Raw genomic sequence first — 14,947 nt, forward strand, 5'->3', positions numbered from 1 at the left:
CTAAGTATACGCCAAAAGCCAGGCAACGAAATTATTTTCGACAGAAAAGTTAATTTCCTGTACTATTTTCTGTATCCCTCTAATGACTACTTGGCCATTGAAATGACGATGCTGACGTGCATCCCGTGATAATTTATATTTTCGCCTCTTTCACCCCACGAGTTACCATTGGCGAAACAACAATATACCTAACGAAAATCACATATCTCGTAGTTTCTGATTAGAATTGCAAATGAAACTACGAGTTACACAGAACCTTTTCATAACAGTCTCAACGCGGTCAACTCGTTTCCGAGCACGAGAAACTAAACGGAAATAAACTGATTAAAAATTGCCGATGAAAACGTTCCATTCGATAAAAGACAAAAATTAATTACTCTAGCAGAACAGCACGTCATTATGATAGTAAAATGATGGCAAAATGACTCCAAAATGATCATTAAAAGTCACTTTTCAATCATTTCCGATTTATTTTAATATCACTTTGACGTGACTTGTTGTTCTGCTTGGCTAATCTCTTACCGAAATCCAATAATTGTTTTTTCAAAGTAAAAAGGAACACTTTTCTATTTATACAATTTAATTTTCTAGAACTCGTTCGTTATGCACGCGTTGCGACTTGTCAGCTCGGGCTCGAACGAAACAAAATAAATATTCACTTTCGTTTCACATCGATCCTAATAACGACGCGCAAAGTTCTATGTGCTCACGCGATCTATTCCACGATATGTTTACTTGCGCGAAATATTTTATGGCAATCTACGAGCGTCCGCGAGCCACTAAATACATCTATTTAAGCCTGCGACTGCAGACTGCTGAGGACGCCGCGGCGCGAGAAGTCGTCTTGGGAAGTAACACCGGCCAAATATAGAGCCGTGACTCCGTAGGTCTTCCAGTAAGAGAAAGAACGTTGCAACGGGTACCGGAGGAGGGAATTCTGAAGAGATCTTCCGCCTTCCTGGCGAGTCTATCGCATCATCATCATCCCTCCAGCAAACTCGCCGAGAGGAATTCGCCGGACGACGAGTTGACCAAGTTCCTCAGATCGTCGGACGGCTACGAGCTTCGCGGCTCTTTATCCTCGAGATATACCGATCTGAAGGGATACTTCTCGGTTCTGACTAACGACGACGACGCAGAACTGTGTGCTCTGCGGCCGTCACCTAGTGCCCAGACGTTATCTACAAGCTTCAAGAAGAAGGGTGTCGGAGTAAAGAAGTCGGTTTCCTTCAGCTCCGACACCAGCTTCGAGGAGAAACGCGCGCCGTATCGGAAGCCTGCTGTTCACGAAGCCAAAGTATATCGCAAAGGTGTGCTTCAAGGTGAGTTCTGCGTGCTTTACGACATTTGCTCTACAGAGCAATTTCACAAATTTTAGTACAATATCATATTACTTAGTTTTTACTAATTGTAAGTAAAATATCTGTTTTAATAAATATAGTTAACCTTTTATCAGCAATGTGAAATTTTCATCCTTTGTTTAAAACCGGATCTTTGAACTTCGTAATGCAGCTTTTTGTATTATTTCCAACTAAAAATCTGAAAAAATTCTTACATACCTGTGAAAACTTTAACAATGGAGTTTTATTATCATAGAAGTTGGATTGCATTTTACTTATATTTATAGATTTTTTGTTCATCAGAATTTACGATAAAAAATCGACTGTGTCTTTAAAATCCAATGTTGCCGAGCGAAGGTTAAATAAAGATTTATAGCCTTTTGCGATTTTTTAAATAAAAGAAAAATTACAAGCTATCTGAAATCCAATAATACTTTATGTACCAATGTGATACGAAATATTTGGATTGTTGCTTTTACGCAAGAGATTATTTGCTAATGATTTGTTATGTGCATAAACTTTTCACGTTGACATGTACGTCATTTAGGTATTAACGCCGACAAATTAATTCCAACGTGTGATATTACTGATAAAATGTTCTAACTGATAAGAAGAACGTTTACATCTCGATACCGTTGTTTCATATTGAAATCTGAAGATCTCGGATCAATGCAAAATTTTCAACAAATATTGAGATTTAACAAATTGTGGACACAAATTTATCAAAAAGCAAATTATTTTTTATTTCATGAAGTTGATGTTCGAGTAATTTAATCCTTAGTACACACAATGTCTTTCTAGTCGTTTACTACACATGATTGTTCCATTAATTGTTAATTTTCAATTGTCATTACTTTTATAAGTGTACAAAAATTATTAGCTAATTCTTACTAATAAAATATACTTTAAATATATACTTTTGAAAGTATTTGTAAAGTTACGTATTGAACAAAAATTGCATCTAAATTTTATAAGTGATTATAGTCGATAAAATAAAAAAAAATGTATTTTTTAATATAAAAATTTAAAACTTTGATTTTAGTATATTGCACTTACATTTTAAACAATGCATTTCATTATCGATATTTTATTAAAAAACTTACAATAAATTTAAAAAATATTGTGTTTACAATTTTTTTTTTAACATTATTTATAATATTTGACGCAAATATAATAGAAATGTTCGACGTTTTAGTAAAAAATTGTCGTTTAAATTTCGATGTTCTTTTTAATAGTTTATGAAATTCTTGCAATATAAAAGAATTAGTTAAAAATAAAAAAAAAATAAAAATTTGCTATAGGAAAGTATTCACTCTACGCACGATGATTCGTGATATGAAATGCATAAGTCGACAACACATCAAAAACCTGTTATTTAGATGTTAAACTTTTTTTTACTAAAAGGACAAAGAGACTATTGCTTAGCCAGATGCTCCTAATATTTCAAAGAAAAGAAATGCACGGAACATGAATGACCCATCGTATGTATTAAAGATTAATGTCGAAAGAGTACGTTTTAAAAATATCACAAGCTTTAAAATTTGTAATTTATGACCGTAAAATTTGAAACAGTTTGCCAATTTCAACAAGCGTAGTCATCATATGAACTTACACAGTATCCAATAATAAATTCTGATATATTAAACAGTTATAATTGCGCAATTAATCTAATAGAATCTGTTCATGATTAGTAATTAGCTTTGAAATAATAAAAAAGTAACAGAACAGTATTATACATAAGGCGAATGTAAATCTTGCAGATCACGTACGCAAAGAGACGATCAAATCAAAAGTGCCGCCCTCGTGGGAAATACCCTCTGGGGGCTCTACGGCCCTTTTGAGGGCCGCTAGAGAGGCTGACGATACTGGTCTCAAGGAAATCGTCACACAGGCTCGGAAAGTAGGTCTGAAAGGCATGGACGTCAACGTGGTCGACAGTAGCGGCAGGGTGAGTATAAAAGTTTCTAATTAATTGAATTAGTCTCTAATTGCCATTGCGCTTCGTAACTTAAAAATTGCTTTACAATATTCTACCTGTCGTTTATTCCATCGACGTGATGTGTTTGTGTGCGTTAATGAAAAATGTGTGCCTTATAAAATTGTAAAAAAATTTAATAGTGTATTAAAATTTGTGATTTCACGGAAAGAAAAAACACAGAAGAAATATTGCTCCCTTAAAAAATAATACCCTTAAAAAATAATATCTCAAAAAGCGTGATTTTCGAGTTATTATTATGAATGCTTATGTTATTAACTCGTAACAGGAACACATATTTTTGTGATGCTATGCTAAAGGATAAGTCCTTGGGACTCACTAAAGCTTTTTCTTATTAGTTTCAGAAATTAGCATAAATAGAGTACGCTAATCAGCCCATATTAGTGAAACAAAACTCTAAAAAATAAGATTAAAAATCCCAATCATCTTTCTCTAATTCGAATATGCAGACTAAAAAAATAGAAACGAGAAATTACTAAATATACATTTATTGACCTAAATAATTACAAATATTTCACAAATTCGAATTGACTGCTCTAGTTCAAAGTTCTTTCGAAACTGGGAACGAATGATGGTCGTTTAGGCGAAATGGCTCACACTAAACGAATCCGACGGATTGGAAAGCCGGCGGCGATTTGTAATTAACAGCGCGCGATTCGCGATCGATGAAAGTGCAATTAAGGCCGAGCGAGTCGCGCGCGACGGCAGGAAACAAATTTTGCCTTCGAATGGATCTATTTTTAAATTGCCCGACTGTGATTCCGGTGATTCCAAGGCGTGAGTTTCGTTTCTCGCGAGTTATGCAAAAATATATACAACTACAACAACCCTCTGTGGGTCCTCGACGATTGATTGCAGACGGTTAGGAGTTAACAGAAGCGTAAAGTTTCAAGATTTTATTACTATTTTCACTCGTCGCTTTGTTCTTTTAGTCACCCCGTTAAAATGAGGTTAAAAGCGAATAACACAATTCACTTAAAAATCTTTTACTCTAAAAAATATGAATAAAAAATATAGGCATATGGATTTAATGATATTTATATAATTCTTCCGTGTTAGTGCTGATATAGACATTTATCACCATGGTTTAAAAGTCATAGTGTTATATGTATCTATATTATATGTCGGTATTTATATCTACACTAACACGATGAGAATTATATTTAACACCTATATTTTTTAGAGTATATATATATAGAGTATATATATATATATAAAGAGCTTACTAATTAAAAATGTTCATTAGCAAGAGTAAACAGCACTGTGATCTTTTATCATTCTACGTAGGTTTTTTAGAAAGGATCTTTATTTGACCCTAAAGAAAATTTTTGGTTGTGTTTCGTGCTGCTTCGTTCTATGAGGTGCACCTCGATCAGATAATCGGCGTAACTAGCATGATGAGGAGAACTTTTCTAATTGCTGACGAAACTGTATAATTATACCAGGCAGTTTTGCAGCCAGCACGTAGATTAAGCAGCGGAGAATCGATCCGACGAAACGGATTCGACCATCACAGTTCGTCGCGGAGGTCGGCAAAAATTCCATGCTCATGGTACTTTCATTAGCGCTGACGTGCGATCCCCTCGTACACGTACTCATGTAGTCTCATGGAAAAGTACCGAATTGCCTGTCGAGCGCCCAACTCTGCCCGCTTTTGTAACAAGCCGGGTGTAAAATTGCTCTCCGGGAGAAATAAGACGGGTCGCGTTCCCAGGGGAAATGTATGTATATGAGATCGCTCGAGAAACTATTGGAATATATATTTCTCAGCAGATAGGGAATTATTTCTTTTCAATAAAAATTTTCTTTGTAGCACTTTATATACGTAAATTAAAGTTGTTTAGTAAATTTAATAAGACCGATATTCATAGTGAGTTCTTATACTTAAGACCATCTTAAGCACAGTCGTAAAATGTCATAAACCAATCACAGAGCCATATTAGCATTAAGATATTATATTACACAGCTTGAAACGATTTTGTTTGTATTAACGTATGCACTTATTCTTAGTAATAAATTAAATTTCAATTTAAATTAATACATTTTTTAGTTAAATTATTTGATATCATTTTAATTAAATTATTTTATTTTAGTTAAATTAGTGATATTATATATTGAGTAAGATCTCTAGAAACGATGAAAAATAACTTAAATTGGGTATAATTTGGCATTATGAAATTAACAGTAAAATTTAACTTATTAGTGAATAGACAAAAAATGTAAAATATTTTAAATACTACAATATAATATTGCTTATAAGATGGCTTCGTATCCATGTATAAATCTTCATATAAAGAGAAGCATGTCATCTTCCATTTAAAGCGCGTGAAATGAAGATTGAACGAAGGAAAAACAAACTTATTTCATACATACAATGTCGCGTTTTAGATATGAAAAGTTTGAAAGGCAAGCATGCCGGCAGTAAAAGCGCGATGAGTGACAGGAGTTTGTGAAACGGTATAACTAGACGCTGTAATTACCGTCATCTCGAAGGATACTCATGATACGACAAGTTTAATGTCCCGCGATGATGACTCGCGTACGTTACTATCAAACGCTTCCTGCTCAAGGACAAAATCGTCAACAGTTCCTTCGAAGAAGAGGACGTTGTTAACTTTGCGCTTTGTTGAAGCTGCGCAATTTGGTGTCTCAGACACGCCCGCCTCTTCCAAATAGACCGCCGCTTTCCCGCGTCAGGATCGATACGAGAGCATGTTAATCTCGATCCCGCATGGGAGTCTGCGACCGCATTCCAAATGCAGCGACGTCGCAATTAAAGTCGGTTCGCGCTCCGTAGATCTCTTCTTCCGTAGATAGAAATGCGGTCGTCCTACGTGGAATAGTGGTGAGCGCCGCACTAAGGTCAGGACGAACGGAAACTTAATGTAGATGTCCCATGTAATCGTGATAGATAATCCCGAGGCCCTCGGTAACGTCGCCGCTCTTCAAGGCTACAGACGAGAGAGACGATCGCACGTGCATAGCGTCGAGAAATTGCGCTCGGTTACGCGAGGTCTAGCTTAAAGCGATCGGTTACAAATCAACCCTGAACGGAAAAATATGCGATTTCCTTAAGTGACATCGGACAAACGCGGACGATGATTCAGCGAGGCTGCGGAGCAAAGAATTCGCGCGAGGTTAACACATTATGTGTAAAAATAACTAAAACGTTAGAAATAATGACTTGAAATTACTCATTACTGTTTTGTACATTTTTCTTAGGTCCTTTATATAATTTCTGAAAATTTTTGTATAGATTTTAGATTTTCTGAGTTTAAAAACTTTTAATGATTTCTCAGATTTCTTTATACGAATTGGAACGTTTTTGTAATGCTGAAGAAGTTTATCTAGAATTTTTCAAATAAAGTCTGAAGTATTCTAAGATTTCTCTATAACTTACATAAAAAAAACTTGTAAAATCTGATAAATTTTTAAATATATTGTATATATATATATTTTTTTTTCAGATATCTTCATAAATTCAAAATATATCAGAAATTCTTAAAAATATTAATAAATATCACAAATGTTATATCTCACGAGAATTTCTTTTCACTCGAGTAGTAACAGAATTAAATAGCATTTTTCGATTTAATCTTTAATATGTCAAATTAAATTTCAATTTGAATTTTTAATAGTTCAAATTAAATTTGAATTACTTAGGCAAAACTCGGTACAAAATATTATTGTTATACTTGCACTTATTTTTTAATCTTATTATTCTATTATATTTAGTATTACTGACGTTATAGCAAAGTATACAATCTGCAAGAATATAAAAATATTCTGACTTTCCTCAAACATTTTATTGAGGAAAATGTGAAATAAGTGTTTAAACCACGTGTTCTGTTTCATTCAAAACGAACAGAATAGAACTCGTCGTGTTTACCGATTTACAATTCGCGCGTCGTCTTCAAGGCAAACGCGTCTTCTTCCGAGCGTTTGTTGGCGTAGACCGTGTTTCAACGCCTGTTTGTATACCGGCACATGCTGACGCAAGTAAAGCAATAACGTTCAAACGTCAATAGCCACTTAATAAATTGATTCTTAACGGATAGTCCATTGTGCATCTCGGTGTCTGTGGAGGCAGCAAACAATGGCAGAATGAGAACGTCTTCCTACGAGGTGTCATATGTACTTCTCAACAATCGCGATATAAAACACGATATTCATTCCCTTTTCAACATATTTACACGTCAGTCGAGTGTAACAACAATAGGCGAAGCGCGGTATTCAAAGATAAATCCGATTAACAATTCGTATAGGGGATATGTTATAGCGATTTAATAAGAAGAGGATCATTTCCTCGATCGGAACAATTTTTTATCTAGTTAGCTTAGATTAATGGAAATTAGCAAATCCTATATGAGAGAACGGTTTTACTGAAGTACCTCAAAATTTAGCTAAATGGAAATAATTTTTATTGGACTGTTAAAATAATTAATATATAGATTTATATAGATTTTAGCTCAAACTAAAATATCAAAACTTTTTGCAGCACACAATTGGAAAATTTGTGTTTAATTTAATATTTTAATTCATTTCGCGTATCTCAAATGGTCCACTCAAATTTTTATATTAATTTAACACAAAATGAATATATAAAAAGAAACGCAAATATTATGTAAAAAAATTAATACATAAAATGTAACACTTTCACAATTTGTATAAGCAAATTGTGGAAGCATTCTTTTTTAAGAAAATTAATATTTATAATATGTTAAATTAGCATATATTATTTATTTGTCTTAGAATTTACTTACCAAAGTATATCACTTTAATATTATTTGTTTTATACTTATTCATAAATTGTGCTAATATTAATATTAGCTTTAATATTAAAAAACCTAATAGCTAAATTAGATATTTTAGCAAAATCGTCCTTTCCAAAATTCGTCCCATTCCATGTTTAGTCATCGGTATCGATTTAACGAATTAAATCTGCGAATGTGTGCCATGGAATTGCGTGGATTTTCATGTCACGGTCAAACGCCGTAAAAGAGACATTGATATCGGGGGAGGGCGAGGGGGGTGGAGAAATGAATAATGTTTCCCGCTCAAAACACAAGTTTACATAATCGGGCGTGCTTTTGATGCAAACTAACCTGGAGATTATTTGTTTACCATTGCAGACGGCCATAAGTTACATGGCTGGAAACGGTGCAGCGGCGATGCTTGAGCTGGCGCTCTCTTTTGAAGGTGTGGATCCGAATTTGCCTGACAATGAGGGTAATACACCGCTCCATTTTGCCGCTCAGGCTGGTGAGTGATCGATTATGTCATTTGAATATCAAGTTACTGTAATTACGTGAAAGGTATACGAGATACCGGGAAAATGTCATTGACATGTTGCGAAAATCAATCCGTTTGATCCTGCGATTTTCCAGAATTCAATTTCAAGAATATTTGATGGAATTTGATGGTTAAGTATAATAATATCATCGTTGCAAATATAGTGTGAGATACATTGCATTAAAGTACCTTAGACACCGTTTGAGTAGTAAAATATTTAAAGATATGCGAATCTCTTTTTTGACACCGAATAAAATTCGACTGTTCTCATTAAGTATAAAGAATTCCTATTTTCGTTCGAGAAGCAGATCTTAAATGTTTTAATTATTTAGTGATTATTTAGAATTGAATTGAATTTCATTTCTTTGCTCGAATCCGAATTGAATCAAATCGACATATCTGAATCTAATTAAATCGAATCGTTGAAACATAACTTTTAATTAATAACAAAATTATTATTAAATTAAATTTTGATATATAGATAATTGAAACATTTCTAAAAAATAATATTGATTATACATATATGTGATGTATTATTTTAATAGAAATATGATTTTATAAGATTGTCAATATATTCACATTCATATTTTTTAGATTCAAAATTTTCGAGTTGAGATTTAAATTATGGAGATTCAAATACTTATCTGTGATTTCATTCATATTTAAATAGTTAAAATCTCTACAAATAATTTCAAACATCTCTAGAAATAGCTTAAAGAGACGTTCTTCTCTTATGCTTTTTTCTCTTTTTCCGGAACTCAAACTATCATCTTTGGCAATTTATAACCAATGTTCCAAAAATGAATCTGGCGAGATGCAAGAGTATGATGGCCGCGTTTATTCATAGAGAAAATGACAAGAATAAGTGTTGCATCAATCTTATGGCGTAAACGTAGCGATGAATAGGAGTTAAAGTTTTTGTAGTTAAAGTGTTATAGTTTGCAGGAATCTTAAAAATACGTTTATTCGGGTATGGTTTAGAACATAATTTACCTTGATGTTTACCTTCTGCTTTTTTTCACCACATAACCATCCTCCTCGGTAAGTGGCCAACGGCTACATGGCTGCAAAATAAGTATATGGCATCCATCACAGTCGCGGATTTAATCATAAACATAAAAGATAACAGGCTAAAGTTCAAGAGATACTTATTTAAGTTTATAACTCATGGCGTTTAAAGGCTCAAATAAAGTAAGAAAATAACAAGCAGCCATATTAGAAGTAAATAATTATTAGATCCGTACCTTTTCTTTTCATTTCGTAATGCTAATTTTTTTACTGTACATATTCTTTTAATACAGCATAGAAAAATATAATATATTAATTTGAAAAATGTACGGAAAGCATATTTAGAAAAGAGAAATGTCTTATTTAATCGGCGTTAAATTAAATAATCTCTTGTCTGTCAAACGTCCTCCAAGATTTTATGATCCCGTTATATTTTTTGCGAATGGGGATAGTGTGCAGGGAACAGCGATAAGAGCCATTGGAAAAAAATACTGAAAATATGTCTAATATCAAATCTACCGGCGGATTTTTCGCACCGACATGGCAGGGGGATCCCATCGCGTAGCACAATCGCCGAAAATAGCGGAGAACATCGAAGCGCCTCTTGCAATAAACGCGCAGCTATGTGATGACGCGTGCTGAAAAACGTTCCGAGCCAAAACATCACGAGTTATGAAATATATGAAGTCTCGCACGCGAATAAAATCAGTACCGATGTCAGTATATGGTCTCTGTTACGTATCTGTGGACAGGACAGACCGAATGCCTCAACATCCTTCTGGAAAGATGTCCGGATATCGAGGTAGACGCTAGAAATACCTTGGGCTTCACGCCGCTCATGAAAGCCGCCCTTCAAGGTAGAACCAAATGCGCGAAGATTCTCTTATTTGCCGGTAAGCAAGTAATTCAGTGCAGACTATAATTAATTAATAAATCTAATTTACTCCGAGTAATAATCTGTAAGATAATATAATATATCTGTATAGCTGGCACACAAGTAAGTGATTCAATATAATCTTATAATTAATTCTAATTTATTTTAAATAATAATATTAGATAATATATATCATCTAATATAATATATAATAGAACAAAATAATACAATAAAAACATAAATATTAATTTAAAATAACAAATAAATCTAACATTCAATTAATAAAAATCAAATGTTTTTAATCGTAAAATGGGGTAACTATGGCTCAATTAAAAAAAAAATGTCTCTAAAGTCACTCATGTTCATTATCAGAACATAAAAAGTTTTAATTTAAATTATTTCCTGATTTTGATATACATGTTTTCTGGGCAATATTAAAATAAAAAGTTACTTCATTTTATTATTAAATATTATAAAAAATATGATTACAAAGCATCACAAAATATTTCTTAAAATTTATCATCTACGCTGCCTGAGAATTATTTTTGTGAATTCCTAGGTGCAAATCCCACGTTACGTGATCACGGTAGAGGCCTAAGAGCTGAGCAATGGGCGAGGTTTTGCGGCAGGTATGTATGCGCCGAGATGATTGAGAGGTTCGCGAGACATCGTCTGTTAGAGAGAACGACGTCCTGTCGTTGGGGTAGCGAGCCCGAACTCGCTGCGAAAGTATTACAAGGAAAGGTAAATAACGCAATATGTCAAGTCTCCTCTTAATCGGATTTCTTTCGGATTTTGGAAGACGTAATCCTTACAAACTATACCAGGTGACGCCTATACCTTCAACGCCTCTGCCGCAACCCTCGGGACTAAAGTCGAAAATAAGAAAAGTCTTCCGCACCACCTCCAGCCCTGATCGAACCTTCTCTCTGGTATCGCAGCTCACCAGTGCTGCTCTGTGCGCGAGCAGTCCGGCTTTGCCGAAGCCGTCACCTGTTGTGAAAAGTCTTCTGCGACCGTTGAGCGTGCCCCAATTAAGGTGCGACCTTCGTCAAGGAACTAAAACTTTCTGAGTCATGCCGATCAATACTTTGTAATCACATTTTTCAATGAGTGCAAACTTTGCAATGTTTTTGACGTTTAGTAGAAAATTACAAGCAGCTTCTTGAAGAAGTAGATAACATTAAAATATTAATTGGATATTTTCTTTAAATCACATTTATTCGATAATTTTAATTCGTAAATGTGAAAGAAAGTAAATGTGTAAACTCAAAAGAGAAAATAAAAATTTGGGCTATTTTTCAGGGTGACGTTGGTTTCGCAGCAGGATTTCCTGGAGAAAACGTCTGAAAAATATGGGACAAATTTTACGGATAAGATCGAAAACTCCATGGCAAAGCCGCCACGCTCGAAGAAGAAGAGCAAGTAGTCCAATGTAAAGCCGGGTTTAGTCGTCCGTTTGGCATTGAACACACGCGAGCGGAGATTGAAAGATTTAATCGAGTCTGTTTGACATAAAGCAGCGAGACGGAGCGAGAGTATTTATGATCCATTTGAGATCATTTACATATTATCCGATTTCGCTGTTGCCTGTAACCTGGCCGATCGTTCGGAGCCGCGGTCCCTCAAGTAGATCGTAGGTTGTTCGTTTTTACCTCGCCAAGAAATATTAGCGATGCATTTCACTCGAGAGGACGTTTTGCGAGATCAAAAGGGAGGACCTTCGAAACTTCGATCGTTCCCGATTCAACCACGATCCAGTCGGCAGCTGCCGTTGAAGTTATGTTTATAGTCCTCGTACTCGAGATTGTTTTCGATGTAAACCGCCGCCATGGCCGAACGCATAAACATTTGGAACGGTCGAATCTTATTTTTAGTTTATACTTATAATGGATTGCGCGCGAGATGTGACGAAACAAGATGCTGCGCGCGCGCAAGCGGTTTACAAAAGATCGCAAAGTTACAATCGAGAGATCGCGTTAATCGTGATACTGAAAGTTACCTCCTTCCCACCAACCTCGGTAAATGGAATCTCGACTTTTTCCAGGAAACATGAATGTGTAATACTCGTATCAGACTAGAAACTGAAATTAAGATTGGATTGAGCTTTAACCGATCAGAAGAAAGAAAATTATAATCAAGTTTAGTGAACTTTGCTTTGATTGGTCAAATTTTAATTCAATCTTAATCTCTAATCTGATACGAGCTTAACTTGAAGTACGCGCCGAAGCGAAGCTTCAGGGATTTCTTACCGATTAAAGTGTTAAAGATAATCGAATGGACTTGCGATTAATGTGTCGCAGGCCTCCCCCTAACTTATAATACACGCGTTTTACGTACAAGATTTTATATCGACGCAGTTACTGTCAGATGGTTATTTAAATAAATGTCTTATTAATCAATTACTGTCTTTTGATTATAACACAGTTGAAACACAGAGATTGGCCTATTTGGAGATTCTTTTGTCAAGTCTTTGTTTTTTATTGATCCTTCGAATCAAAAGCACGCTTATTTCTCAGAACGACGATTTCGTCGTTGTCGGCGATTCTTCGCCTGAGACAGGATTTCATACGCCTGTTGGATTTCCATAAATTTTTCTTGAGCCTTGCGCCTTTCCTCCTCTGAACCTTTAACCTTGTCAGGATGATTGTCTCTGGATAGACTTCTCCATCGTGCCGTGACTTCGTTCTGTGAAGCGGTTTGCGAGAGATCCAGAACCTGCGGAGAATGAAAAAATGTTAAGGATTTCTTACATATATTTTTTAAACAAAAAATTATGAAAAAATTATAAAAGAATTACAAATTTTTCTATATTTGTATTTGTGCATGAAAATAATATAAAGATAATACAAAAAAGTTTGACGGCAAGCTTGGATAAAAAAAATTTAATAAAAAATAATTAAGATAAAAATGAGAAAATTTTATTTAAATTATAAAATTGTATTGTAAAATAAAAATATTAATCTTATTGAACTATTTCATATATATATATAACATCAACTCTCTCTTTTATACGAAAAGTATAAATTTCTCATTTTACTTGCTTTTTTTAGAGACTATATACACCTGATAAATTCTTAAGTTACTTGTTTCTAAGTAAATTTGAATTCCAAATCTAATAAAATTTTATAAACGCCCGACCTTGTAAGCATTTATCTCGCCTCGAGGATCCGTGAGGTCCACCAGTTGCGTCCACGTTGCCCAGAAGCCTTGATGTCTCGCCTGGTTCCACGTGGCCTCCAAACTCGCCTGTAAAATAAATATCAGCATATGAAAGAGACCTCTCAAATCTCAAGAAATTTATTGTTTTAATCCTCCAGAGCTAAAATCTGTATGCTGGATCTATCCTGAGATCCATTTAATTTATGTTGATTAAAAGGCACTAATCAATTGCAAAGAACCAAAGTGACATGATTTGTATAAAAAAGAGTAAATACTAACAATAAATTTATTTTAATAATAATAATTGAAAGTTGCGAATAAAAAATATAATTGAGTGAGTTCAATAGGTCCATCATTCACTTTGGAGAATTAAAAATTCAAAAGATTTATCGTAGATCCACCTTGAGATCTGTCCAAATTGGCGAAGTGAGGAAGTGTTGCACCGCTTCCGACAGCTTGATCTCTTCGCCTTCGCTATCCGTGACAACCGCGTTGAAGTATAAGTAGCTACCGATTACGGCAAAGTAGAGCATGAGAGCTAAGCCTAAGCAGGCCATACGCCGGAAGAAACTTCTTTTCTTTTTCGGTTTCAGCCGCCATTGCTTGCTGAAAGTGTCGAAGCTGAGACTCGAGGTAACCACCATGAGGAAGATCCACATGGTATCGTCGGCGATGTAATATAAGGTCGGATAAAATAGATACGCTGTAGCAAGAGCTATCCATATCGAACCTTGTTCTCTCCCAATATTTCCGACCGTCCATACACCTATTGAAGTATTAATAAATGAATAAAGCTTTTTGTAAAATATTTATATTTCTACATGGAAAAGATTTTGCTGAAATATCTAAAAATTTAGCTAAATATATATACAGATCTGAAAATGATTTTGTTATCAAAATAATTATGTACTTTCTAAAATTTTTATACTGGAATCTGATTCCAGTATAAGATGATAATAAAGAGTGAAATCTGATTCCTAAAAATTGACAACTGAGTCACTCTTTTTCACCACTGACAATTGTCACTCTTTAGAATTAGATTCCACTTCAAAGATTTTAGAGAGTTCAGACTGATTACTAAAATATCAAAACTTTTTGTAACATAGCTCATCATGCTTGAGGTTGTTGAATAACTATTTTAATAATCTAAAAAAAATTACTTATAATCTAATAAATTATCATTTAACTAAATTTTTATATATTTTAGCAAATATTTCTTTTCATATAAAATTTCTGTTTTCTAATTATTTATATACATATAATTTATAATATTAT

At 34.2% G+C, this 14,947-nt stretch overlaps 2 protein-coding genes across 5 annotated transcripts in view; one reads left to right on the top strand and one right to left on the bottom strand.

The window, feature by feature from the left end:
• The window catches only part of LOC108753047 (protein HOS4-like), a 28,608-nt gene extending 15,696 nt beyond the window's left edge, over positions 1-12,912 (top strand). For all 3 annotated transcript variants that reach the window (XM_018494380.1, XM_018494378.1, XM_018494379.1), the window contains 7 exons: positions 888-1,322; positions 3,101-3,288; positions 8,469-8,598; positions 10,389-10,529; positions 11,070-11,254; positions 11,338-11,549; positions 11,816-12,912. In XM_018494380.1, the coding sequence (XP_018349882.1) occupies positions 888-1,322; positions 3,101-3,288; positions 8,469-8,598; positions 10,389-10,529; positions 11,070-11,254; positions 11,338-11,549; positions 11,816-11,939 (1,415 nt within the window). In that variant the 3' untranslated portion in view covers positions 11,940-12,912. The remainder of the gene's footprint in view (positions 1-887; positions 1,323-3,100; positions 3,289-8,468; positions 8,599-10,388; positions 10,530-11,069; positions 11,255-11,337; positions 11,550-11,815) is intronic.
• A 63-nt stretch (positions 12,913-12,975) lies between these two features.
• LOC108753049 (dnaJ homolog subfamily C member 22) overlaps positions 12,976-14,947 on the bottom strand; it is a 3,854-nt gene continuing 1,882 nt past the window's right edge. For both annotated transcript variants that reach the window (XM_018494386.1, XM_018494385.1), the window contains 3 exons: positions 14,074-14,438; positions 13,652-13,759; positions 12,976-13,228 (listed from right to left, as the gene is read on the bottom strand). In XM_018494386.1, coding sequence (XP_018349888.1) covers positions 13,019-13,228; positions 13,652-13,759; positions 14,074-14,438 — 683 coding nt within the window. In that variant the 3' untranslated portion in view covers positions 12,976-13,018. The remainder of the gene's footprint in view (positions 13,229-13,651; positions 13,760-14,073; positions 14,439-14,947) is intronic.

The sequence above is a fragment of the Trachymyrmex septentrionalis genome, unplaced genomic scaffold (genome assembly GCF_001594115.1).
Source record: "Trachymyrmex septentrionalis isolate Tsep2-gDNA-1 unplaced genomic scaffold, Tsep1.0 scaffold63, whole genome shotgun sequence".
Taxonomy (NCBI): Eukaryota; Metazoa; Arthropoda; class Insecta; order Hymenoptera; family Formicidae; genus Trachymyrmex; species Trachymyrmex septentrionalis.